Here is a 27137-nt window from a genome sequence, read left to right as displayed (position 1 = left end):
CACAATTCTATTCATGTCATATTGCTGTAGGAGAAAAACTAGGATGCATTTCACCTGAGGCATCTTCTCTGTTGTAAATTATTGCGTTTGTCTTTTAATGATGTAACTTCAAATGTTATCTACCAAACTCTGTGCCTTTTGTTCTGCCCAGAGGAAAAAGCGCTTCGTAAATGAATCTGTGCTCTGTCAGTCTGTGCGATTCTGTGAAAGTGAGTCTGTGTACTGATATGAACAGTGAAATATAAACTCAAAGGCTAAATGATTACTTTTTTCAATGCACATTATTCTTGGTCAGTCCAGATCGCAAAGTCAGATAATGGAGCTGATGTTTTATTTTTCCCACTAAAACCAACATATATATAAAATTGGATGTAACTTGTGTTTACTGGATGGTATATTCATCCATTACAAAACATATATGGTCAATACCACAACATCCTGTTGGCAGTAGCTCACCCAGAAAGAAGGTAATCCCAAATAAATACACAATTTTTGTATGCCTGACAAATTTTTAAAAAAAATCCCCCAAAATGTTGATTTGAATAAAATCTAATGAGCTTTAGCCTTCAGGACCTTTGTTCTACTTCTATCTTCAAATATCTTTAAATGAGCAAGTTTTTATTATTCAGATGATGGCATTTGTGTGTCATCCCTTTCATCATCTCAAATCAGATTTTGACACTGTCTCAAAGAAGTAGATCATTTAGGACTAATCCAAGTTGTGAGCGCCAAGCAGCATCTTCTATTAAAATACAAAATACACTGCTACAACTGAACAGAAACTGGACACTGAGCAGGAATTGTTTGGTGAAAGAGCTAAACTGAATGACTCACCATTTGATGCGCTTCCTTTTAAGTATAGCTCGACAGATTGTGCAAGCAGCTTTATCCAATCTTTAAATGGTTAATAATTCAAATTTTAATGTATAGACCTCAGGTGCAAAGTGTACACAGGATGATAATTTTAAAGAAATTAAGAAAGCCATGTGTTTGTTATTCAATATACATACATTCAAACACAGTTGTAATATATCATCGTAATTTATTAATCCAGACATTTAAATAAGAATTTATCATTTTTAAAATTCAGTTAATTTTTATTCACAGTTTCATGTACTGAAATCAAAAACAAGATATAGAAGGAAAAAAAAAGTCTCTGTATACAGTATATGTTCTTTCTCTTTAGGGTTGTGGAAGTAGCAGCAGTGGAAAAATGCACGCTGGATAGTTATAGCACAGAAATAGAGTCAGGTTAATAGCTTTTGCAAAGAATAAGAACTTTCTACCAGTGCAGCATGAAAACATATCTTTTTTGTTTTTAGCATATCTTAATTCTGGATCTGCTGAAAACAACTAGCAATAAGGTAAACTGTACAATAGATCCAAAGGGGAGGGAAAAAAATGACACTTTGAATAAAATCCTGCTTCCAAGGCGCAGTTCAAGCTTCATGAGGCAGACAGAGGTGTGGATGGTACTACCTCCTCTTGACAGCTGGCCTGGTGCCCTTGCTGCTGCCGCCTGCCTTACTGGAACCCTTGGAGCCAGAAAAGAACTTCGTCACGAGCTCAGACATATCCGGAAGCTCAGGGTTGGGGCTCAGCATGTTCATGGACTGCTCAATTTCCTGTAAAGGCAGGTTAAATGAAGTTTAAAAACAATTTCTACAACAAGATTTGAGACGATGAACTCAACATATATTCAATATTTTTGAAATAACACCAGTTATTAAGGATTCCTTACCTTTCTCATCTCTGGGTCATTGGTGTTCACTACTTTAGGCAGTAAAACAATGATCAGGAGAGGCAGAACCATCATCAAGACCTTAAGAAAAAAAACAAATTAAATATCTTTAACCTGTTGGAACTATATGTATGGACATCATATATATTGTCAGTTCCGTGCAAAAGCATGCATTTTTTTCACCATTGGGTTCATGAGAAAGTCCGTCCAGCCCCAGGTTTCTCTCTTCATGAAGTAGGTTTGAAGGCCAGAAGCCCTGATTTGAAGAGGATACTGCTGGCGAATTACTTCTGAAGTCTTGATGTAATTCACGAGACGTGTTCTGTGGAACGACACACAATAACCTTTGTGAGAATTCTAATCTGAATGCTACAGATGGCTGACCTAACTGACACAAAACAGTGCGTTCTTGATCTTCTTAATTAGAAGATCTCACCTCATTTTGCCCTTCGACGTGATATCAACACGTACGGGTTCAAATCTATAATTAGGGCTGACAACTTCCACAACATAGGATCCCGAGGGGACGTCATTGACAGCAAAACTCCCATCGGTTCTGTAATGAGAGGAGAACAACAGTTGGATTTTTTCAAAGTTAATGAGACAAAGGTGGTTTGATCCATCTATCAGCAAAGGTTCAGTCTTTAGAAAAAGGAGCTAACAAATAAGTCTTTACTTTAAATGTGAACTTTTATGTCTTCGTGGTAAACCCAGTATGATGAGAACGGTCATTTAACTTAATTCCATGAAAGTCCTGTAAGAAAACGTGTCCAATATAGCAGCCGCACCTAAGAGGTGTTAACCGGTTAGCTTTGAATGACCCAATCAGCTTAGATTCAAACCATTAAGCCATTCCAAGCCATATTTACAAATACTTGCTAACAGTATAAAATAATCGTTGGTCACAGTTCGCCAAGCTTGTGATTCCCATCACTGACTACTAGACTGAAACATAAATACGGCAGCAGTGGCTTAGTGGTAGAGCGATTCGTCCAATGTTCCCAAGATCGGTGGTTTCGATTCCCACTCCCGCCTAGTCACCACGGAGTGTGAGCTGACAGCGGGAGGTGTCAGCTCAACTCCCGAGCACTGCGGAGGCACCCTTGAGCAAAACGCCGTCCCCTTTACAGGTTGCTCATTAGGGCGCACCACGTAAGAGCTGCCCGCCACTCTACCTCCCCCACACTGCATGCCTATGGGTCCCTTAAGTGGGTGTTTTAAAGCCTGTATACACTGTATATGCATGACAAAGAACTAACAGTGTAAAAGAGTGTGCAACTAATTTCCATTCCGGATCATTAGGGTATATAAAATAAAAAAAACCCTTCTTATGTTCTCATCTGGGTCTACCCAATTTTATGTTGCTTTTTAAGAATTTAATCTTAATTACTGGTATTGTATCTATATTTTTCATTCATTCATTTTCATGTACCGCCGCTGTATCCGCCCTAACAGGTCACAGGGAGCTGGAGCCAGTCCCAGCTGACGTAGGGCGTGAGGCGGGGGACACTCCGGGCACGACGCCAGTGCACCACGTAATCTTACATATTTTTAGTATTTAATTTCATTATAATTATTGTTTCAGTCCTATTTTATTTTTCATGTGTGTGTGGTATGAATAGCGGGAAGGTTTTCTTGGTAATTGTTTCTCTTTCTTTAATTGTGCTTATTGCTCTAAATTCTGTAAAGCGCTTTGCGCTACAAATTCGTTCATGAAAAGTACTTCATATATAAAGTTGATTGACTGAAGTTTAATTGGATTATATTATTTTCAAACCATTAAAAAAATACTTTAACTGTATCCATTTAAAACGCATACATGCATTTATCTTGATTTCCATGAATGCACCACGATAATATTGAAAATTATCGGTAGGTGTAAAGTTAGTAGTCAAAGCATTTCTGAATCTAAGAAGGCCTCGTTGAAGTTAAATATTAATTAACTCAAGGTTGGAGATTATAAACAGTTACTAGGATGTAAATAATTTGAGACAATTAACTAAAGCAGCAAGAGAATGATCACTTCAAGCCACTCTGACGTTGAAGATAGCTCGCTGTTTGCTAATGCTAACTAGCCTAGTAGCGAACAGGCTAACTCGCAGGCTAGGCTACAATTGTGACTTGTTTCTTACCTCAAGAATCCAACGTATTCCTCACCGTCCACTTGGACCCTGGCGGTAGAGACCCAGTCTTGTGTTTTAATCCCCGGAACTATCGCCCTTCCTTCGATTTTGAACCGATCTCCGTTCGGTTGTGTCGATACACCTGCGCCAGGCCCCGTTTCCATGTCAGTGAAACACAACACAACGACAAAGGCAGCCTGGATACAAAACCATAGCAGCGACACTTTAGCCGTCGATAACATATTTTCTATGTATGTCGAATTAAAACGAAGCCTTAATATCTAAATATATGCGTGTCCACATGTATCTTAGTCAGGAGCTGGCGGAGGGAGCGGAAGACCGGGGCGATCAGCTGGCTCTGCGGAAAATGACGTCACATTTGAACTTGGAACTTTATTAAAAATGCATGAAATCCGTTATTGTTCAAAGGGATTGAATATTGAATCAACTTTATTAATAACCGAAGGGAAAAATATTTGTCCACTCTAGCATTAGTATATGTTTTTAATTACACACACATGGGTGTGTGTGTGTGTGTGTGTATATATATACAGTATATACCTAGTTTTTCAGCAAATATTCTGATTTTAATGGAGCTTGTTTGATCTTACTGTACATTTTTTTAAATAAATAATGTTTAATTTTCCATTGACTTGACTTATTAACCCCATTCAAATGTATAAAAGTATAATTAAATTTGCATTTTTGACTGAAAAAGTCAGTCAGTTCTATTGTGTTTATCTCATTCACCTGTCTTGTCAATGATCTCCAAAGAATCAACCCTCCAGGCTAATAAAGGAACCATTTTTTTTTGTTTTTTCTTGTTTAATGAAGCTTTGTTTAAAAAGAAAAAAAGTACAACCACAAACAGGAAATCCTGCAAAGCTTGTTTGACCACTTGTGGTAATTCAATAAGATCAGAAGGGTGCAGCAATGATATTATGCCACTATGTCACTGCATATCTAAACACAATTCCCTCAGATCCCGCCTGATGTACCGTCTCATTTCTCCATTCTCTTGCCTCTTATTAGATCCCGCTTCAAAGCGGTGATGTATAGTAATTGTCAGCGTTGGTGTGTTCGTCTGTCCGTCTCTCCGTTTGTTTGTTCGTTAGTCCACCAAATATCTTTGCAACTATTGCAGATAGAAAGATGAAACAAAAAGCACATTACTCGTGTGGCAAAGGGGATGAAAATGAGATGATGACCTTGAGAAAACGAGGTCAAGGTCAAATTTCAACTTTTGTACACTTAGGAACTGGATAAAATAGAAAGAGGAGGGAGAAGGCCAATGTAAGACCAAAGCTAGTACTTTGATCTATGAAAGCAGGTCAGAGCACTAGCTTTGATCTTTGACCTATGTAAATAGCTCAAGAGTAAAATCTTAAATTCAGGGGTGTTGTGGGATGTTGCAGTCTGACTGCATTGTTCACCTTGTGGCTCACCAATCTTCTGGAGTCCATCCTGGCTGGCTGCGGGCGAAAGCCGGGATACACCCCAGATAAGACTCCAGCTAATCGTTGCATGAAAGACAACCAACCAGTCCCGCTCACACTCACACATACAAACAACTTGGTGTGACTAATTCCCCTAAGCTGTATGTTTTTGGAGGTGGAGAACTCACGTAGAGACAGAGAAAACACACAAACTCCAAAGAGGAAGAAATCACACCCAGAGCTTTCTTGCTGTGAGGCAACATCGCTACTCAATGAGCCACCATGCGCAAATTAAAATACACATTTATGTTTTTTAAGTAAATTTATTAAAAGACGATTAAAAGAATCACTTGTTTTTACATTTCCCAGTCCAACGTCAAATTAAGATGCAAGACAATAAAAAAAAGAAATTTGCGGCACTCTCATAACTTAAGACTCTTTCAGTTTTATATTCCTGATTCTGGTGGACCCAGATGCAAAACGTAACAGTGGGAGTATTCATTACATCCACAGGTGCAAGACTGTCGTAGTGAGAGACCAGGAGCTTGGCACTTCATAGAGCGACGTTACATCCGGTCTCATAGAGGTCCAGTGAATAAGTCCCTTCACAACACGGTCCACTTCAATGTGAAGCAGTCATCTGCTGTTTTCGCTTTTGTTCTGCAGAAAGGTTCTCTCAGCCCTCCTTAAGAGTCTCCATCTCTAACCAGGGGAGGTGTCTGAATTGTCAGGTTCAGTCCCAGTAAGAGGTTTGAGTTTTCCGCGGCGGAGCTAACCCTTTCTTTATGTCTGGCATCATTATCAGTTCATAGCACAGCCATGATCCAGCAGTAGTGGTCACATCTTCAGAGTGCTACATCGACAGCTTTCAGGGCAGTTTAGATAGATAAGCCTCGATAGCCTGTAACATGAAGCACAGATAACAGTCAGGTGTTGTCATGGCCAACACAGCAGCCTGAACCGCTGCATAATTTTCTCATTGGAGACGTCACGACAATCTGGATTATTTTGTGAAAAACTGGCTATAAATAGGAGATATATTTCCATTGATGATGCAAACAAATTAAACACAACCCGACAAGGAAGGATTTTTTTTTAGAGTGGGAACAGTTTGCTGTGTCCACACAAAATAAACAGAGGGTGGAAAAAAGCACATAGTGTAACCAAACGTCTGAAGCCTTCTCACCATTGCCAGTTCACCTGTAGATCCGGGAACCAAACATAATAGGGTTCCTTCCTTCCATAAGTCCTTCAACCGCTGCTTGATTATTTCAATATTCCTGCGATAAGCAAAACCAGACATTAGCATTTCGGTGATGGTGTGTGAACACGAGACCCTCCATTGACGCAAGGAAACCAGAACGCCGTCTCCTGCCAAGGACGAGAAGCCCTCCACCCACTGCAAGCTAATGAATTCAGCTAGAAATGTGAGGGGCCGCTTTTTCCATGTAATTACTTGAGAAGTGATACGTGGTTCAAAAAAACCCAGTGAGGCAAATATTTCATTTATGAGTCTGACTTTCTTCTAAATCCCCTGTGATAAATGCAGGATAAATGTTTCAGTTTCAGTGCAAGGAGGAAACGTTTTCATGCATTAAGGTCATATTTAAGTTGATATCTCTTTTTAACAAGTGAATGAGAGCCAAATGGAAAATCATCTGGAATTTTCCCCATTTTAAAAGATCCGGTTAATAAACTCCATTAAAGGCAGCAACACAAACCACAGCTCTGAATTTTGGACTCATATATTTTTGTACATTAACTTTTACTGTCAGTTTCACAAACGTATTAGCCCAAGTAAATGAACAGCAAACAGGCATAACGGGGAGGATTAATATTTGTTTTTACTAGAGCGCAATCAAATAGAAAATATGACCTTTCCTTTTTTTATTTGAAAAATGTGAAGGTAACTAGAAAATCTGACAGACGATGCAGACAGGCCATGACCCCCATCATAGCAGAATAGCAGCAGTGCGACAGAAACCATTTGTGAGATGCACACCTTTAGGGCCCCGACAAAGTGTGTGAGAAGTTTCGCTGAATACTGTCTAGCATTATTTGAGGAGAAATAATAAGGAGAAAGCAGCGGTGTTACCCAACATGCTCCCTTTAGTAGGGGTATAAGAAAATTTCAACTTAGTTTTACTGCAATAGTGCGTATTCAACTACACCACAGAGGATGGAAGGAAGAAAGAAAGGAAGGAAGGGAGGAGGGGAGGAGAAAAGGAAGGAAGGGAGGAGGGGAGGAAGGATGGCTGTGGATGAGGCAGAGAAATCATGTTGACATTGACGGCTCACTCAAATGGACAGGCACAGAACAGATGAATGAATCCTCACTGCAGTTTTTTTTTTTACTATATCGTGTCGCTCTTTCTCTCTGTTCCTCACAAACGTCATCATGTGAAACACTAACGGCCCGTGTCGACTTGAAGAGGACTAAGTTTACATTTTTTGAAGCATGCTTTTCTCACCTGTCTTCTGAACGACTGTCCCGCTGTCTTTTCTCATTCTTAGAAAGTTCTGGCCACCATTTCTTGATGACAGACTGAATCCAACGCAGACCCACCGTTATGTGTCTGCAGAAAAAGTAGAACATAAGGCATTGATGAGACGTCTGTCACCCAGATCAGAAGGTTAAAAATGCTAATTCGAACATATTTTACTGAACAAACATGTTAATCAGATTATTTATCATTCAGACTGGCTGCGACTTCTTGAATGATTTCAAATTTTGTGTCAAAGAGACAGATTATTACAGATTTATGATATCCTTCAGGGAAACTTACTCTTCATATTTGGCAGCAAGAATCGCTTTTACTTGGGGTATGAGGTCGACGCAGCATCCAAGTGACAAACATGATGCTTCAGTCTGGAGGCTGAAACAACAACACAGAGGCCAATCAACCAACTTTCCCTAAACGGTCTACTACAGGGGATTATTAACGCACTGGCTGCCAATGATGTTTATAGACGTCTGTGGTGGAAAGTTTTTAATACAATAAAATACAATAAAATAATATAGTAAAATAATATAATTTCATTGTTTTATTTTATTGAATTATTTTATTGTATTAAAAACTTTCCACCACAGACGTCTATAAACATCATTGGCAGCCAGTGATATTATATTATTTTATAGTAAAATAATATAATTTCATTGTGTTATTTTATTGTATTATTTTATTGTATTGACAACTTTCCACCACATGCCAATTACGTTTTTCAAGAGGGGGCTGGGGGACGGAGCTTGTCAGTTAAAACCAGGCTTCTACTCATGGAATCTAGCGCAATGATCTACATAGAGTTAGAACAGAGGATGGAGAATCAGAGAAAGACGCTACAAAGTCTGCGTTTGTCAGCATGCCCCTTCGAGTGAACATGGTGTTGCTCTGAACGAAGCATCTTGCAATCGGTCAAGAACAGATGGATAAATATCAGGAAAATCAAAGAAAGTCTGCTGACAAGGCACTGGTAGCAAATGAGTTATAAATCAGTAAGGCAAAATATCCAGAGCAAAACTCACTCATTAGTTAAGACAGGTAAGCAGTCGAGCAACACCCCTGTGTCTTGAATTCTGGAAAAATCAAAAACGATCAAAGTTAATACATTTTATGCAACAGAGGCAAACAAACTACAGATGACCAGCAGTCGCTTTCACCTTATCAAGTAGGCTACAAATTCACTTGTGTTTCTTCTCCACAGTGTTTGAGCTACTTTTAGTCGTAGATTCCTTCCAAATAGGACGTGTGTCATTGTTTCATGGTCCTTTGATAGCTATGCAAACAGAGCACAAAAAGAATTGAGATCAAAAATAGACAGAACAGCGTTTGCTGTACAGGGAAAAGAAACACTGGTCATTTGTCATGACTGAGATATCACCTCAGAGAGGTCGCTGTACTTGGAGCTGGCCCCTGCCATCTTGGAGCCCTCTGCAGAGTTTACAGGGAGCCCGCACTTGTCATTGTGCATGCCCCGAACATCATCGGAGCACGTCAGTTCATTTTCTTTGTTGGCCATGCCGGGGTCATGGGCACAGCCTACATCTGCTGTTTTGCGGTGCAGCTTTAAGCCCACCTCCACCACTGGACAGCACTTCTTCTTCTTCAATGACGACAATCGCTTCACTTTGACCGCGCTGTGCAATCCGTAATGGACTTGAAATCTGTCAAAGGGAAAGTTAATATGGTTGAGAAGCACAGCTGTCTCAATTTAGAAAAACTAAAACAATTCACATCCACAAACGTGATGCTAATGATGATGGGAAGGTGCCCCAATGATCCAGTGACTGAGATGGGATGGTCTGTGGAACATAGCCAGTGAATGCAGGTGAATGACTAAGAGACTCACCTTTCTTTATCTAAATCTTCCTTACTTATTATATCCACCTAAAACAAAAGGATAAGGAATGAAGCCACTACTACAGTCTGTAGAACACCACTTCACTGTACCTCACAGTTACCAGGCTTGAAGAGACAACAGGTCAGTTATGAACACAAACAAAACACGGTATTTACTGATTGTCAAACCTACCTGCTTCATGTTCTCTGCGGCAGTAAAGTCCAGGCAGGATCGCTGAAGGCCATTTGATTTGTTCTGGTTGACTTCTTGTTGTCACACATGCTAACTGGCTGATGCTTACAAGCTGTCATAACAAGGTGCACTGTCAAATAACAGTTTGAGAGCAATCATTAATATATCCGCCCCGATCTGGAGTTTATGATTGTCGTTTTGTTGTGTAGTGGCAGGAAAAACAAGAACTGATTCGTTAAATTCCTTCTTTTGACATGTGGGATATGACGTTGCTGTGCGAATGAATAAAAAAAAAGAAAGAAAGCAAATGCAAATGAGCTACGCCAATTAAAATGCTACATTAAAGTTAGCCTCCCGGCTATGGATCAAACACTTACGTACACTCACTAAAGTTACTAGTTGTTATTTAGAGTTACAGTAACAAGTTGTCCAACCTGCTACACACATACCCGAAGCTATGTTTTGGAATGAAGCTGCATTTTGTTTCACCCTTTACTTAACTTGTTACGTGCTACCTGGTAATGTAGACCTATAGTTAGCTTTAATTGTTAGCTCAGAGCTCAACCATCAAGAATAAACGGTGACGCTGACTTGTAACAAACGTAATAAACAGGGCCGCTAATGCGAGCTAGCTAGTTAGCCTTCCAACTCAAGAAACATACGACTTTTAAATGTAGTTCAAATGTTACGTTTAAGTCGTAAAGTTAAATACCAACCGATTCATGTCGTGAAGCTTCATGAAGTCGCATCAAGTTTGAAAATCCAAAATGTGGGAAAAGGGATTTAAACTTAACAACTCCTCTATAAACAGGTTCGCTAGCGTCTCACAGTTTTAACATTCAAATGAATACAGCGCCGGTGTGAAAGGAGACGGTGGGACTGATGTCGAAATAAAACAGGGTTGTTTAGCGACTCCTAGCGGACGTCATGAAAACGATTCAATATCACTTTATCCTATGGCGCCGCCTAGTGGGGTGGAAGAAGAACACGAAGAAGATGAAAATAAAGGCAACGAAGAAGAAAAACAAGACGAAGAAGAAGAAAAGGAAGCCGAAGAAGAAAAAAAAAGACGAAGAAGAAAAAGACTCCGCAGGAGCTAAAGAAGCAGAAGAAATAATTCCGAACCTACGTAAAAGAAAAAACTGTTACTCGCGTACTTTTCATATAGATGGTATGATAATATATATAGAGAGGTGCTCCCCGAGATACGAACATCCGACATACGAACATATCATATATACGAACAACCGCCTGTAACATCTGACTGTTGTAGATCTCCTTGGAGACCTGCCGCAACACACGCCCAGGAGCGCCGAAACGTAACTCTCACCTCCATCCCTCCGGCTCATTCTTGCACATGTCTCTGTGAGCAGCTCAGCAGGCAAGGCTTTGGATCCTGTATCATGGCTAACAAACTAAAGGCTAGTAGTCGCAAGCAACGCAAGGCAATCTCTTTGGAAATGAAGGTTGCCATTATCAAACTGTTGGACAATGGCGAGAGGATAGTTGATGTGGCACGTGCATACGGTATGAATCGGTCAACGATCGCAACAATTTACAAAGGAAGGGACCGCATAATGGAACATGTGAAGAGTGCTGTGCCAATGTCTTCGACTATTATCTCCAAGAGAAGAGGGAAGTGCATCGATAAGATGGAAAAACTACTAGCCATGTGGATCGAACATAAACAACAAAAATACTTGCCACTTTCTCTAAAGTTGATTCAGGAAAAGGCTAGAAGCCTTTTCGAAGATGTGAAGTCTAAGGCTGGAGAGGATGCTGCTGACCAGTCTTTTATAGCAAGCCATGGTTGGTTTGTTAGATTCAAGCAACGTTCAAATCTGAATATCCAACTACGGGGTGAGACTGCGAGTGCGGATAAGAAGGCTGCACAAGAATTCCCTACGAATTATTCGTTATCCGAGAAAGGAATCGCTGATAATGAAGGATGCACTTCCCAGCAGATCTTCAACGAAATCGGACTGTGTTGGAAGAGCGAAACCGACATCAGTGGAGAGAACAGTGGGTCAGGGGTCAAGGCAGCTGAGGAGCGATTTACCCCGACGCTTGGCGGAAACGCATCCGGAGACTTCGAGCTGAGGGCTCCAGTGAATAGTGATGTGAACCCACCTGATCTCGAGAACGTGGTCCACAGTTCGTTGCAGCTCAAAATAAAGGAGGAAGATTTTGAGGAGATTCTCGATTGGCACCCGGAGGAGTTGAGCAATGATGACCTGATTGCGTTGGAAGAGATGCAGCGTCAACAGGAGCAGCTTAAGGAGACCAAGGAGCCATTTCCCTTAAAGCAGTTCCAAACCAAGTTGCTCGCAGCTGCTTTCTCGAAGGTTGAAGAAGCATTGACACTTTTGGAGGGCCAAGACCCGAATGTTGAGAGGTTTTCGAAAGTTTCAACAGGCATTCAGGACGCCCTGCAGTGCTATCGGTTCATCTACGATGAGGAGAAGAGGAAGACCACGAAGACATCCTCGGGCCGCTGCTACAAACCTCGGCCTTCGACCCCAGCCGCTGCATCCTCTGCAATACCTTCATCTGCACCTTCCTCCTCATTGAGGCCTCCTACTTCAGCACCCTCACCTGAACAGGCACCCATAGAAGAAGACATCTCTGAGGAACACTCCACTGAAGACTTCTACATAGAAATCTCCATTGACGATCTGTCCGATTAACGCCTCCTAACCGGTCTACTTATCTAAGGTAAATTACTCTGGTACTACCGTAATTTGTTTTTATTGTATAGTGTAAATCATGTTTGTGTTGTTTATATGTCCAGTGATGTTTGGTAAGTCTTATGGAATATTACTTTATTTAGAATAGTTATGGAATTTAACTGACCTCAAATTGAAATTTCATATATAACAACACCCTCTCAAAACCTATTGTGTAAGGTGGGAATTCTGTGTGTGTATTTATAGTGTGTGTATGTGTATATATTTTTTATTGCAAATTTAGAATTTCACTCTGCTTGGAAATAAATCACAACATAAGCCAATTAAAAAGATCACCATGTTCTATTTTTCTCAGTGATCTAACTGAGCCATCAAAATTTGAATGTCTGTACCAGAGATTATTTCATGGTGTTCGGTCTCAAAAATGCACAATACAGTATACAAGAAACCGTTTCCCGTTCTCTCAAATTTACACAATTCAAGTCCCTTCTAGCATATCTGTTAAGATGAAATTCCTAAACACGGAATATAACTAAATAGAACTATAAATGATTTCGTCATCAAAAGAGGACACAGTCATATGATTCCATGACAGGTTTTATTGTGTTTAAAATAAAGTCACTCGTAAGTCTGATACAGGCATACCTCACTCTACGTCGTTAATTGGTTTGAGGAGACACATTAGTCAAAAAATGACAACAATGTAAATTATTTTATATAGTACAAACAAAAATATAAATTTCCTAAAAAAAATTGTTGATGTTTACGATACAGTACATAGCGGATGCTTTCTTTTCTCAGTGAGTGATAAAATAAAATCCTTTTATAAGGTTAAAAATCAAGTACAGCAATTATTATTATTATTATTATTTATAAGTCGGGTAAAGTGAAGTAAACTTATATTTTTCCAGGCATAATCGAGAATGACGTAAACGGAGGTATACCAGTACTCAGAACTGAAGAACTTCACTAAAAGTAAATTTGAAAAAAAACAACTGACATTATTTTCACCTGTTTGACCTTCTGTTGAAAGATGTTCTTCTTTGGTATGAAAGAAATGTGAGATAAAACAGCAATAAACCAGAACATTTTTCCACTTTCTTTTCAGAGAATTTGAATGCACCACGGTTGGAAACTGAAGTGAAGTAACTGTCCTGATTCTGAAGCTTTGGTCATTTAATGTTTTAAAACAAAAAGGTCATTGGGAAGGAGAAGTGGAAAAGGTGTTGGACTGCCAGGCCTCTAAATCAATTTAACAAAAACGAAAAAAAATCCTGCTTCATCTGTTTGTATCTAGGCACAATTTTAAATATGGGATTTATCATATGCTTTGAATGATAAAGTTACGTCAACATTCAATTTTGGAGATAGAATATGTAACATTTCCACATTAAAATGTCTTAAAATCAAGCTCTTTGTTATACATTTGAACGGGTTGAGGAAAGCACTACTTGGTCCGTGAACTCCTGCCTGAATCACATCATCTGCGGCGATAAACAAAGAAGACAACAACTCCCATGACCTCACATTAAATGCATCTTTTGTTTAGTTTCAATTGAGAGATCCATAGCAGCAGGAATGACATGTGCATTTAAGTCACCCTAAGGATACTTGCCGTTACAACAGCACACATGTGTTCACCTGTTTACCATCACACAGGGAATCTAATTTTTAGCGTTGATGTATTTTTTCCATACAGATTGTTGTCTCACAGCTTAATCATCTGGTCCTTTAGTCAGGGTACAGATCCCTGAGCAATTTTCCTTAAAGAAAGAACAAAACAGAATGACAACAAAAAATATTTACATCTCTGCCTCTCATTTCTAGTGGGGTGTGTTGTAACTCTTTTCAGAGATGCTGAATAAACGCGCACAATGACCTCTGCACACATCACCTTTAGTGAAAGGAGAAGAGAGCTGTGGATTACCTCACCTGGAGGATTTGAGTTTAGAGAAGGACTTGAGATAGATGACAAAGCTCTTCTCATGTTTGGAGGAGTAAATCCACTACTCGATCGTTCAATTAAATACCACTATTATAACGATGTAATATACTTTTTTCCCTTTTCAATGTGGATTTTGTGAATTTGAGCTGTACAAATAAAATCTGATTAATTTATTGCTTGACTGATGTAGTCACTTCCAGTTTTCACTGCCTTGCGTTACACTCATACAAAGATGACAGCATCAGCTTGACAGGAGAAAAACGTTTCAAAGATATTAATAAGAAAAATAATGTAATTGAAAGAAGTAACAGAAAACAATTCCGGACATAATCTGAATAAAATTTCCACAGTGCTACGCCCTCCCTACTTAAACATAATTTTAAAAAGGCGTTAACCCCCCCCCCCTCCATACACACTTATTACTACAGTACTTGTGCCTTTCCTTGAACAACTGCTATGATAAATTGACTTCTGCATACTGAAAGAACCCTTTAATACGTTAGATTAAATATATTTAAACCTACAGTAGGCTGTAATACCATTCCACTGATGCAGAATACAAGTTCCTATCAAGGATAACCATTGAACACATTCATTCCACTGGAAAATTAAAAAAAAAATCCCTAAAGGGATCATTAAAGGTTCTTTCTTATTCTTCGTAACTAGACTCACTAATCACTAATAACTCCGCTTTATCCCGTTACCACACTGTCTCCAGTTTAAAGCACGACAGCATGTGTTCATCATCAGCTAAATTAGCATCTGTGGCACTATGGTGCTAGTGAAGACTAAACAAGTCTGTTAGCAATTTCTTCCTTTAGGATGTGTTCAGCCAGAGATGGAGGATAATGAACTTGTCCCTCTTTCACAGGTGTTGTGCTGCTCAGCTGGAAACCCACAGCTTCAATCTTCTCGAACACGTCGTGCCGGTGCCTGCTGGAGCTAAACACACTCTTGTTGACAGTCTTTGTGTTAATCTAGGCTCAGATTGTTGACTTTCTGCATGATCAGTTCTACTTTTATGTATTGACAGTGTCCACCACACTACACTGACCTCATCGTGGGCCCGCTCCATCTCTGTCTTGTATCGCTACTGGTTCGTCTCTTCGTCTCTTCTACTCTCCTGGCTAGCTAGCCTAATTATGCTACAAAACGATGAAAACGTTCATCCTTTTATTTTATTGACAGCAACAACTGCAGTCGAAAGTCATCAGCGTGTGGTCATTCATCTAACTTTCCCGTCTGCTTTCGTATCGTTCCGTCTCCTAACAACTTCCTGTTTCAACCGGAAACAGCAGCCGTCAGCCCCACCTCCAGTTTAAACTCAATACTGCCACCCTTCGACATAAATAGGTATTGCATTACAATTACATCAGGTGATGCAGGTGAGTCTTTGTTAAGTGGCCCAAAGCGTTCCAACCTACATTGATGAGAGAAATAATTGTGCGGGGACCAAGTTAATTGAATAAAGTACCACAAATAAATCTTTTCATAATCCGAACGAATATTGCACGCTGCACTTGCATGCAATAAATCCTCTGAATTGTTGCAGAAGCTGTCAATTGATTTTGTATCCATAGCGCCCTCTGGCGTCCTTACTGCAAAACAGTATCTCCTCCAATGAGCTTGAGATACCTGGAATAAAAGTATTAATGAACCTGTGTCCCCATCCTCACCTCGGTAGAGATGAAAATGGATCAATAACCGACCATCCTGATGATCTGATCACCCTGAGGTATCTGCCTATCATTTACAGACCGTTATAAATGTACTTTCTTTCCCTATTGCCAGAAGGTATGTGTGGGAAGTGATGCATATGCCCCAATAAATACCTTCATCTTAAACATCTTGCTTGTTTTCTAGGTGATCCTGTAGCTACATAAACATTTTCTTCCAATATTCTCATGATTCTACAATTCTTTTGTTGCAGAGAAGGGAAAGAAAATCAAAAAAACAAACAAAATTTAAACCTCACACACAAAAACATTTACTTTTGAAACACACATAACAGTCTGAGGAGAGAAAACATTTTAAAAAAATTTTTTTTGTTTATCTTCATATAACAGAAATAATTGGACAGGAATTGTTATGCCTTATTTGGGTTTAAAACACCTCTGGCTTAAACTACACCTTTTAAGTCCTTTCTCCAAAGTCTCACCAGACAGCCAAATCTAGCCAGAGCAGGCAAACAAAGATAAAAACCAATTGCACTAGAAAATATGAAACTTTCTCTCACAGGTCTAATGTGTCAGACGACCGGAGAAAGTGCAGAAGAGTTGCTGCTTTTCATTACTGGTTTTTTGCCGGTAGGAGGATTGAGTTGTTTTTGTGTGGAGCCAGGTTAGCTACTTTCCCATGTTCCCAGTGTCAGATATTCAAGTGTGTTCTCCTCTCAGCAAACAAAGTGAATGAGTGTCTTTTTAAAAATATATATATATATATCAGACAGTGTTTGGAGCTGGAAGTCCCTGAACTCACACAGAACTCGTATCATCTTTCTAGAATTTCTCAAAGGGGTGACTGCTGCTACAAACCCTTCATCCTACATTTCTTTTTCTTTGAACACCTCCTTCACAAACGATTAATTTCAGATTGAACGGTTCTGTCGGCTCTTCTGCGAGATGAAGGAGGATAATTTCTTGGCAAGTGGAAAGCAGGAGGCGACGCAAAAGCCAAGAAACACAAGGCAGTTTTTGTGTCGGAGCATTTCTATCGCGGTGAAAGCGGAATCTTCTCGGAATTATATTGTCTCCGTCGAGCGGTCGTTCAAAGGGTGAAAATACAACAATGTAAATCGCTTCGCTGGCGCTGTCACCGCTCCTCAACTCCATTCAGCGTCTCGGTGTGGCAGTGGAAACGCAACTCCAGAAATTAGTGGGAAAACACTGAAAAGTAGGACATTCTGTGAAGTACATTGAATACATTAGTTGAGTTTGTAAAATCTAAGCCAAAGCACAGAGAAGGAGCTCCAACATATTTCATGTTCCTTTATTTTGGCAGTTACCTGCAATTAGCTTGGTTTGAAATCGAGGCGTTTTTTTTTTGTTTTTTCTTCTTTTTTTCCAACAGACGGCCACAAAAATGAAAATGCCTAGTGGCTTTTCCTCTTGTTACCAAGAAGTCCAGCTGCACATACCAACCTAAACACAACTGTTCTCGGAAATATAAATGAAAATACATGTAGGAGGAATTCAAATCGCCATGCTATGGGTTTAAATGACCAACATCCAACAAAATGTTTGAGTTGTTTGATGGAAGCATAATTAGATTTTGTTGAATTTTGTTGTTTCAGTGGCACTATTGAGAGTTTAAATCAAATTAAGCCATTGTTGGAATAAGGATACTTGGATCGGTTCTGCTTTTAAAAAGGGATTTTACAAAATGTTCAGGGAGAAAACAAATGATAAAAGAACAAAACAAAAGAGTTGACAGCTATGCCAGCAGTTAGCAGCTAGCAGGTGGATGAGGCTAAATATATTTAAAGACAAAAAAGATGATAGGAAAGAATAATTGAGATCTTGACTTAGCATTTGCTAATCGGCGCTACTGACCCAGATGAGAGAGTAAACGTAGCTGTTGCAACTCAATTATCAGAGCTTCCTGAGGAAAAGATGGTTTTTAATTGTATAGATCCATCCAATAGTTGTCGAAATATCTCAGTCCGAGAACACACTTCGACATGTCTTCAGCTAGATATGTTGAAAATTGACTCCTTCCGTGCATCAGTTCGAGGTACGTTGGCAATCGCTTAGGGATTGATACCTATCTGAACTGAGCCTTGCCGGGATTGGCTTGTGTGACTCTTGTATTTTGCCCTTCCGTGAAGTAAAAGCAACAGATCATACCTGGATCAATCTTAAAATTTGTCCGACACTTCCTGAAAACCTCAAGAACCACACCACAACAAAATTGAATCAAATTCTGCCTCGTCGTTAAATGAGTCGCACAGATGCTGATGATCCCAGGTCCGTCTCTTGTGTAGTTATATAACATGAGGCAGCGGGCCGTTACTAAAGCACATGTTTGCCATTACAGAGCAGTATCCTGCTTTGGGTCGTATTAGCAATCACAGATGTTTCAGCTTGAAAATTGAGACAAATGTGATTATTGTAAGTGAGTAATGTCATTTCTCAGTTTAACCCTCAGCAAGTCAGCGAGTCACGGCCTTCTGTATTGGAGACAGGCTAAATTAATATTAATACAAATCAACAGATTAGAATTAAATTATAATTCATCACACTTTATGGTCCACTTGAAAAGTTTTGAGTGGAATTACATTTGCAGTTACTTTGAGTAGTAGTTTTATTGCAGTGTATTTTAAGTGTTAGAGGAAACTGGTTACGTTTATTGTTTTGTATCATGATACGTTTATTTTGTGACACTGGTTTAGTCATTATTTTTACATTCATGCACACTTTTGCATTCTTCGAATAAAGTAGATTTTTTTTGTATTAGCTTTTAGCACATGAAATGATTTGTGTAATATCTTCGGAACAGCCTTTGCAGGCTTTTGTATCTTGATACCTTTTTATATTTGCAGCTATAATCAGTCAGCCTTTTCACGGTCGATGTGTTCTGCCCCACATCATGGGCTCCACTGTGTTTGGTCATCTATCAAGTTGTATGAAGGCTATCCTGGGGTATACACTGCACATGTAAGTCTGTTAATTTCTTTCTCTCTCCAGATCTGTCCCTGCATTTGACCTCTGCAGAAATATTGTTTGAGGTCGGTTAATATATCGTTCTATTTTTCGTTTCATTTGCTTTAAACTCTGGACAAAAGTATTTTCACCATCGCCACAAATGGCTCATAGAAAAAAATTTGAAACGGCATAAACTGTGTTGATTCCATAGACAAATTTAACATATTTTCTCTTTAAAAACAACAAACAGGGGCGGCTAAATCAGATTTTGTCCGTCAAAAGCAGCCACCCACAAAGTCCATAAGCGCATTAGCAGATTTACATTAGAGAACAGAGCGCTCGAGTCTGCAGGAGGGGAATTCTCCTAATATTCAGGAAAAGGCTAAGTCTCTCACAGCAGGATGCACTTACTGTTAAGAGGCAGCGTGATGTAATGACAGAGAACAGTTTAACATGAATGGAAACGCCAGGTCTTTACAAACTGATGGATTAAATGAAACCAGTCCTGTATGAGCAGTGGAAACTTTAGAATCCAACACAAACCTGGATCTACTATTTAACAATAATAGTGATCTGAATGAGGTAAAATGAAACAATACCACCAACTAGAATCCCCTAATTAGTTCTGAAATTTATTCTTAAAATATATTTGTAAAATGATGAAATTCTTATCACTCCTAAAGGATGAAGCTTGGTTTTGGTGAAGGCCCATAGGATGCTGGGTGATATACTGTATGGCTTGGGTGCAGCCACTTGTCCATTGAAACCCATCCCACAAAGCTCTCTGCAGACTGTTCTTGAGCTAATCTGAAGGCCACATGAAGTTTGGAGGTCTGTAGCGATACACTCTGCAGAAAGTTGGTGACCTCTTCACACTCTGTGCCTCAGGATCAGCTGACCCCGCTCCATCAGTTTACGTGGCCTAACACTTGGTGGCTGAGTTGCTGTCGTTCCAAAACACTTCCACTTTATGAGAATACAGCTAACAGTTGACTGTGGAGTATTTAGGAGCGAGGAAATGTCATGACTGGATTTGTTGCACAGGTGGCGTCTTATCACAGTTCCAGGCTGGGATTCACTTAGATCCTGAGAGCGACATATTCTTTCATTAATGTTTGTTAAAGCAGTCTGCATGCACAACTGGCTAGAGATTTTTATGATGCAGTGTAATATATTTTGTTTTTGTGACATTTTAACTGACCGAAGTGTTTTTTTTATTCTGCAAAACATTCTTTTCCTGTCCCACAATCTGAGCTGTTTGGATCGTACGCGTGTTAGTATCTATGGCTTCAAGTACGAGCTCACAGAGGTGCTAGCAGGGCTGATGAGCCTTGTTCATTTGTGTTGGAACCTCTCACCATGAATTCATTAAAGGATCAGTTCGCACAAAAATGTAATTTGCAGCCCAGACTTTTAGCTTAGAGCTACACTGAATACTTCAGCATAAAAAGAGACATGCTTCTTCACGTTCAACCAATGTCCCTTTGTCATTGGAAACTTATTCACCCCGCCGTGTCATTCATGAATATGTAACCGTTCTATTAAGTAAGTGGAAATGTAATCCAATAATAAGGCACCGACTGCGAAACAGTGTGGGCCGTTAAGAAGAAGCACGGCGCTCTTTCCCTCTGGGCTGACAACTAACAAGTAACCCAATCTTGTACTTTCATTTATCGAGGGGGGAGACGACACGCCGCTGAACTTCCTCAGACTTCACTGCCTAATCTGTCTTTTCCTGTCTCCCCCCGCCTTCACCCCTTCATAAAAGCCCACAGATCAGGGAAAGAGAAAAAACTCTGGCCCGTCGTCCTTAAATTTACTTATAGCCACCCGAGCTTAGCATGTGTAATTGTGTTGACATTATGTAAGAGTGTCCTGAGACGTGCTTCACACACAGCAGGTCTGTTCTCAGAGCAGCTCTCTGACATAATGAATGAGTCGGGGTGTCCTCCACAGACCGCAAAACCAAATGAAATCAAAGGGGATGGCAGAGCTCTCAGGAAGGGAGAGGTGGCAGCAATTTGAACATTCCAGTCATACGATCTCAGTTTGAGGAGTTTTGTGTTTGGACTCAACGGTCCTGGGGTGAATTTCCCTCGGGAACTTTCTAATAACCCTTCCAATCAATACGGCTTCATCTCAGAGGAGCCTCTGTGGACATCCGTGTCCTCTGAGGATCCTTTGATTTACTGTACACTGCCAGTCTTTTCATGGGGAGGGCCAGAAGGAGACATGCTGATGTAATTTCACTTCAAGTAATGATGCCTGAAGCGCATCAGCTGTGCGGCTGAATGTTTCCATATACTTTTTCCATATGTGAAATAATCAAGGTCTTCAGGGAATAACTCAGAAGAAATTGTTTGGATTCAGATTTTATCTCACACGTTTCGAGAAGCAGCACTTTCTCTTCAGGCACGAATTCAGTATCTGCTCATTTTTGTTTCCTCGTGGCTGAAAAAGAGATTCAGTTTGGGGAAAAAATTGATTTTGTGAATCTAGGAACAAAGAAATTCAAAATTTTTTATCAATTCTAGTCCTTCAGAATGTCATGTTTAGATGATCTGACCCCTACATACTATATAAGGTGACCCTTTGCTGATGGGAAACGTCCCCTGAGATTCATTCCAACACTAGATGGCAGCATGTGTCTGTACCTTTTTGGACATCTTGCCTGGCGTCTAGATGGAGTTTGTTGCCAGCGGCTGTGGAATCCAGCTGTTTAGTCCACCTTGAATGGTCTCACAGGGTTTCGCCCGGTCGCGGGGCCGATGTCTGACAATCCTCAAGAAGCCACAAAGCTTAGGAGAAAAAAACTCAGATGGTCAGACAAGGTAAAGACTGTCGGGGATTTACTTTATTTAGATTCAGCTAAGGGCGGATGCTCATCAATCATGATCTCCTTCAAAGAGCCTGAGTGCCAAATGCTTTCTAGACTTAATATGACAAAGGACGGAAGCCACCTCAGTTTCTTTCTGAGCCCAACCCAACCCTATGAGCGAGGTAGAGTTTGCAAACACTTTGACATTGAGAAAATCCAGGGTTTCAGGGCGTATGCACAATTTGAAACACTATTTGAAAGTAGCGTCGCTTATAATCAAAAATCTTCATTTTGAATGTTTCTTTCTTGAGGGCATGGCAGTAGATCACCAATCACAGAATGCTGGGATTCTACCCATGGCCAAGTTTACTTCTCGAAATTTGGAAGGTGGACGCCGTTAATTCGGAATGCATGAAATGTGCTGCGGGATGCGGCTGTCTTCCACGATCATTTACAACCAGAGCAAAGGGCAGTGGTTTCAATAATTCAGTTACACCACTAACAATCAAAATCCCATCAGAGACGCAGCAGTCGGGTCTGACAAGCGATAACTCAGAGCGTCACCTCCGTCAGGCCATCGCCGACTCTCATGTATCAACCCCAAACCTCAGCTGCTTCCTCCTCGATTGATCCCTGACCCTGGGCTGTTTAACGTCCACAGTTTCCATATTTATAAGAGCTCCCCCTCCATATACTTCACCGTGTCTGCTTATTATTCCATAATAATACATCTCATTTTGAGCTCCTGCCTGTGTCCTGTCAGGGTGTGCAATATTATCGAATTCCTACATTAGTCTCAATTACCAACTGAATTCAGGATGTGTAACTCAGGCCTGGCCAGTAAAAATACACTTGTGTAACTTTGCAGCATGTGTGCAGACCAAATGATGATTAAATGCCCTCACGCTGGAAGCCATGAACCACGTCTCTGAGCATGTATAGAACATGTGCCTGCACTGAGAATCTCCTTATATTTCTAATTTTCCAGACAGAGATTTACAGACTGAATTCGTTGAATATGTTTCTTTTCCCGGAGTCTTAGTAAATGTTCCGTGCTTCGGTCGTTCGTAACACATAGCATGAAATACTAGTATGAAACAGGAAGTATCTGTATCTAGGCACACTTTTCTGGACCAATAGGTCTGTTTGTAATGCAGGCTGACCCTCCGGCTCGGACTCTTGTTTGGAAGCGTGTCACGGATTTTTGGAGTGACTTTACATTTTGTATAAATAAATCATCAAATCATCACAACTTTATTTCTGTAACAGTCATCTGTGGTTCTAGTAGTTCCAATAACTCTGCATTCACTGAGTCATTTTTGTCAACTTTGATTTCAGTTATAATGTAAAATGAAGCAATATAAGTAAAATTATTACCCAGTGATTGGTTGTAGACGTCCATCCCCATCTGTGTGTTTAATTTTAAGATAATTTTAATTTCTGTTTTAAATTTGAAGAAGAAGAAGAACATTTGGGGTTTTTTGTTGTTTTTTGGTTAAGATGAAAGCTGTTTGAAATACCTAATCTTTATTTATTTTGCTAGGAATACTAACCTCAGCACATTTTTAAAGGACCTGAGCTACAAACAACTTGGTATCTACGATGGCATCCTTTTTTAATGGGTCACAATTCCTTAATGTTTTCTTATAATCCACCTCTACTCACACAAAAAGTGTGAGTTGCACAAGTAACCTGTTTTCAACAGGGAAGAACCTGCTTCCTTTACACGAGTGGAGCAATTTCCATCTCAACCCGGTCCCTTGTGGCTCCTGTCAGCTCCTTGTTTTGGTAACCCCAGGATCCCAACACCTTCCCTACCTGCAGGCCTAAGACCTGACATCCAAGCATGGCCCCATACAGGAGGCTGGTTGTCCCATTCCCAGCACCCACAAATTAAGTCAATATTCTGCGGCTATATAAAGTTGACTACATGTGCAAATGAATAAACATTACACAAACATCCCCTGAAAGAGCGATTCGCACCAATGACTACATTAAAGAGTCTTTAATTCTAAAACTAGGGCAGGGAGAAGGTGTTGAACGGAGCCACATTAATGATGGCTGTTGCTTTGCCAGTCAGGATTTTCTTCTTTATAGGTGACCTTTCTGCTCATGCAACAATCTATACAACAAATATGTATGCAGACGGTGCAGGAAAGCATGGGATTGATTTACATTTACTATCGGGTTTGCACAAATCAGATTTAAACAATATCAAGTAGATCCTGACTGCAGGAGAAGGGTGCAGTTTTAGGTTCCTGACTATTTGCAAAGAATCCCAATGATGCTGCATGTTAATAATTGCCTGTTTCTAAGTTTGTTGTTGCATCCCTATAGGATTACACACGACTGTATGCATATGGTCACGTGCAGCCGGATTACACGATGGAGGGTTTGTGAAGGCAGTAAAGAAGATTCATGTTTGAATGGTCGAATACATTTGAAGCAGAACCTGCAACCATTCCAGGTCTCACCTCCATGAAAGACTACACCCCTCCCCATGTGGTCTAAGTGTCTCTATGTGTGTGTTTCCCACTTAATGCATCGCAAGCAGGTGAGAAAATGTTCCCACTTGTCTACTTCATGGACGCCCTCCACATAGTGGTGCGTGCCTCACCTGACAGCTGGACCGGGTCGATGGGGGGAGCTCCCATCTCTAGGTGTTAATTTCTTTGGCTGAGTTCAGACTGAAATGCAGGAGCTTTTAAAGCGACACGGTACAAAGCGAAGCCAAGAGAGGTCAATCAGTTTATTGGCTCTTCAACCCGATGGAAAACCAGTCTGTTTTAGGTTCTTTTAGTTTTGTATCCTGAAAACTTTCCCCTGCTCTTTTCAATCCCATCTCTTCCGGTATGTTTTTCTCTTTTATATAGCGACGATACAATGATGAAGAACAAACCATCACGAGCAAATTACACTGAAGACAGATGTTATTTCAGTACATATTTGAGTAAAGAATTAGCTTTACAGTGAAAAAATGGAATTCCAGAGATATTGTATCAATGGGTTTTGATAGTGCAGTTTTGAGTTGTTGGAAATGAAAAACACACACATGATAAGTCTCTCAACAAGAGTCATTTTTGGTGGTTTTGTCTAGAAAGTGTATCAAACTGTTTTTGGGTTACATTCTGGAAACCAACACATGATGGATGGAACACATTCCTACACCCCCACGGCCTCACGTCGTTCATGGCAGAGGACATAAACGGCTGAGGGAATACAACTATCTGAGCTGCTGCAACTTCCCATGCTAAACTAAACATCTCTGTCAATGAGCCACTCAAAAAATATCAGGAACAGAATCTAGCTTCACTCCTGCTGGTTGGCGTGTCGAGGAGCGCTGAGTGTTGATGAGGAATGGGGGAGCATTTGACCATGTGTGGGCAGAGGACACGTCCTCCTCAGTTAACCAGATCGCTAGAGCTTTATGCTGCTTCTCCTCTTTGTACTGTCAACACCCGCTACTGGTCAGCTCAGCCTCCTGGTAGATGTGGACACAGTGGCACGCCAAGATGTGAGAAACCCTCCTGGTGGAATAACACTCTGCTCATCAAAACATGATCACGTGAAGAAGAGAGGAGGGGGAGGGGGGGACACTTCCTGGTCACGTTTTCAGGTTTTCTGCCACATGCAAAGCTCCTGCCCCACAGAGTTTAAAGGTCACCCCAAAGAAACTTTTCTCTCCTTTTAAACCTTTAAACCTTCAAGTTTCAGCTGGATTCTTCCACTGGTCACATGATCCAAAGCATTCTACATGGGAGTTAATCATTGGTCACAAATGCCTCTTTGAGCTTTTGCATACTTTGGCGTGTGGACCAGGAGTTCTGAAGTCCTTCCTCGATTTGTTTCTGAGCAATCTATTCTTGTTGACTCTGAAACGCATGAATGGGATTGTAAAATATGATTCTTGCTAGTTTTTAAAGGTTTTCCCAACGCTGACCGCATGAATGGATCAGATTCACTAGAAACTTTTACAGACCAGAACAGACACATATAAAGATTTACACTTGCTATTTACAGACACCAAAGGTGTTCGCATTGCAATCTGTGCCTTCTTTTTGGTTTCCCGTTACATTTTGTCTTTGGATTGACTTCTCCTAGCTTCAACAGCAGCTTTTTTCCCAAATAATAGTGGAAAAAGTGCCTTTGAGCCAGTCTGCCTTACATAATGTGCCAGAAAGCAAAATTTGGAACTATTCACATAAACTATGCTGAGTGATAACAGGCCCCATAATGTTTAAGTAGAAACTATGGTTAGTGGTTTTATGTAATGTGAACACATTCATATATGGACACACTTAGAAGTTTCAGCCCTGGAATATGTCTCTGTATAATGACAACTTGACAAACATATTCTATTAATTCCAAATCGGACTTTGGACGGTCACATAAGTTCTTGTCTTAACACCAGAAACCCGTGGGGGTCAGCAATACACCTGTGTGTGATGTTGTCAGTGTGAGTAATGTCATTACTGGTTAGCGAATACGTAACCAGCCCCTATTCAGATGTACCTACATCCTGTATCCAACCACATAACCGTCATCAGTTTCCCTCAGCCATACGAGGCGATGAAGCGTCTTTCAGCTTGTTTTGGTCTGAAGGGCAGCCCTCATCGGAGATGTTTCACAAGAAGCAGGAAGCTGTTCTGAAGCAACCATTTGGTTTATAGAGTGGAGTCTTACACATAAACTTCTCCTGCCATCCTTTACTTTAAACGCTGCCTCCGTCTTGAAGTGCGTTCACACTGGAATCGACTGGCGCCTTCTCTTCCCCGTCTCCTCACGCTTCAGTCGTTCTACAGTTCTGCTGGTTCTGATTAGTCACTAAGTCTTTTTTACTCTGTTATTATTGCAAGAGTATCTCAGGTCATGAGACTTAAACACCAGCAAATTCCTGCCCTCCGGACCCCCCTGTTTGATTCTGTCTATTGATACAGAGAGTTACCGAGTTATCCCAAGCATGAGAGGAATGAATGCCCAGACGTGGGCTTGTTGAAGGGCTACTGTTCCTGCTCTGTGGTTTAAGGGTTGCCACTTGTTAAATATCATGAACAACACTTCGTAGCCTGGAGCTTCACAACTTGTGAATTAATTTTTCTAGGGTCCAGATTCACCTGATCGCTGAAGTTCTTGTTTGATAGACTGTATTGACATTCTGCTCTCGTAATCCGCCACATATGTTCAATGTCTTGTTTCACAGTCCAATTAACTCCA

The 27137-nt window shown here is 40.4% G+C and overlaps 3 protein-coding genes across 5 annotated transcripts; 1 reads left to right on the top strand and 2 right to left on the bottom strand.

The window, feature by feature from the left end:
- Window positions 1–970: 970 nt before the first annotated feature.
- On the bottom strand, window positions 971–4219 carry emc7b (ER membrane protein complex subunit 7b). Its single transcript, XM_068343137.1, has 5 exons — window positions 3874–4219; window positions 2178–2297; window positions 1925–2063; window positions 1742–1822; window positions 971–1625 (listed from the first exon to the last, which is right to left on the bottom strand). Exons 1-5 carry the CDS (start codon window positions 4104–4106, stop codon window positions 1476–1478), a joined length of 723 nt encoding a protein of 240 aa, XP_068199238.1. The 5' UTR covers window positions 4107–4219; the 3' UTR covers window positions 971–1475.
- Window positions 4220–5591: 1372 nt separating this feature from the next.
- katnbl1 (katanin p80 subunit B-like 1) lies at window positions 5592–10682 on the bottom strand. Of its 2 annotated transcripts, none has more exons than XM_068343135.1 (10): window positions 10547–10682; window positions 9831–9942; window positions 9648–9685; window positions 9180–9462; window positions 8959–9074; window positions 8824–8874; window positions 8087–8176; window positions 7772–7876; window positions 6487–6580; window positions 5592–6201 (listed from the first exon to the last, which is right to left on the bottom strand). In XM_068343135.1, exons 2-10 carry the CDS (start codon window positions 9837–9839, stop codon window positions 6169–6171), a joined length of 819 nt encoding a protein of 272 aa, XP_068199236.1. In that variant the 5' UTR covers window positions 9840–9942; window positions 10547–10682; the 3' UTR covers window positions 5592–6168. The 2 variants fall into 2 exon arrangements, with proteins under 2 accessions (XP_068199236.1, XP_068199235.1); XM_068343134.1 differs by having other exon boundaries at window positions 5593–6201; window positions 9831–9960.
- A 232-nt stretch (window positions 10683–10914) lies between these two features.
- LOC137613386 (tigger transposable element-derived protein 1-like) lies at window positions 10915–16240 on the top strand. 2 transcript variants are annotated; one of them, XM_068342581.1, is made up of 2 exons: window positions 10915–12545; window positions 15334–16240. In XM_068342581.1, exon 1 carries the CDS (start codon window positions 11234–11236, stop codon window positions 12515–12517), a length of 1284 nt encoding a protein of 427 aa, XP_068198682.1. In that variant the 5' UTR covers window positions 10915–11233; the 3' UTR covers window positions 12518–12545; window positions 15334–16240. The 2 variants fall into 2 exon arrangements, with proteins under 2 accessions (XP_068198682.1, XP_068198681.1); XM_068342580.1 differs by having other exon boundaries at window positions 13626–16240.
- Window positions 16241–27137: the final 10897 nt, after the last annotated feature.

This window comes from Antennarius striatus, chromosome 19 (assembly GCF_040054535.1).
Source record: "Antennarius striatus isolate MH-2024 chromosome 19, ASM4005453v1, whole genome shotgun sequence".
NCBI classification, from domain to species: domain Eukaryota; kingdom Metazoa; phylum Chordata; class Actinopteri; order Lophiiformes; family Antennariidae; genus Antennarius; species Antennarius striatus.
The sequence above is the reverse complement of the archived record's forward strand: the minus strand, read 5'-3'. Positions and strand labels throughout refer to the sequence as shown.

Excerpts from the sequence above, each read along its gene's own strand:
- emc7b (XM_068343137.1), bottom strand. The coding sequence starts at position 4,106 with ATGTTATCGACGGCTAAAGTGTCGCTGCTATGGTTTTGTATCCAGGCT. Across the intron at positions 2,298-3,873 it reads GAATACGTTGGATTCTTGAG|AACCGATGGGAGTTTTGCTG; the intron begins GTAAGAAACAAG and ends CTCTCATTACAG. Across the intron at positions 1,626-1,741 it reads ATGACCCAGAGATGAGAAAG|GAAATTGAGCAGTCCATGAA; the intron begins GTAAGGAATCCT and ends CTGCCTTTACAG.
- katnbl1 (XM_068343135.1), bottom strand. Across the intron at positions 7,877-8,086 it reads CTTGCTGCCAAATATGAAGA|ACACATAACGGTGGGTCTGC; the intron begins GTAAGTTTCCCT and ends CTTTTTCTGCAG. Across the intron at positions 6,581-7,771 it reads GACAGTCGTTCAGAAGACAG|GAATATTGAAATAATCAAGC; the intron begins GTGAGAAAAGCA and ends TGCTTATCGCAG.
- LOC137613386 (XM_068342581.1), top strand. The coding sequence starts at position 11,234 with ATGGCTAACAAACTAAAGGCTAGTAGTCGCAAGCAACGCAAGGCAATC.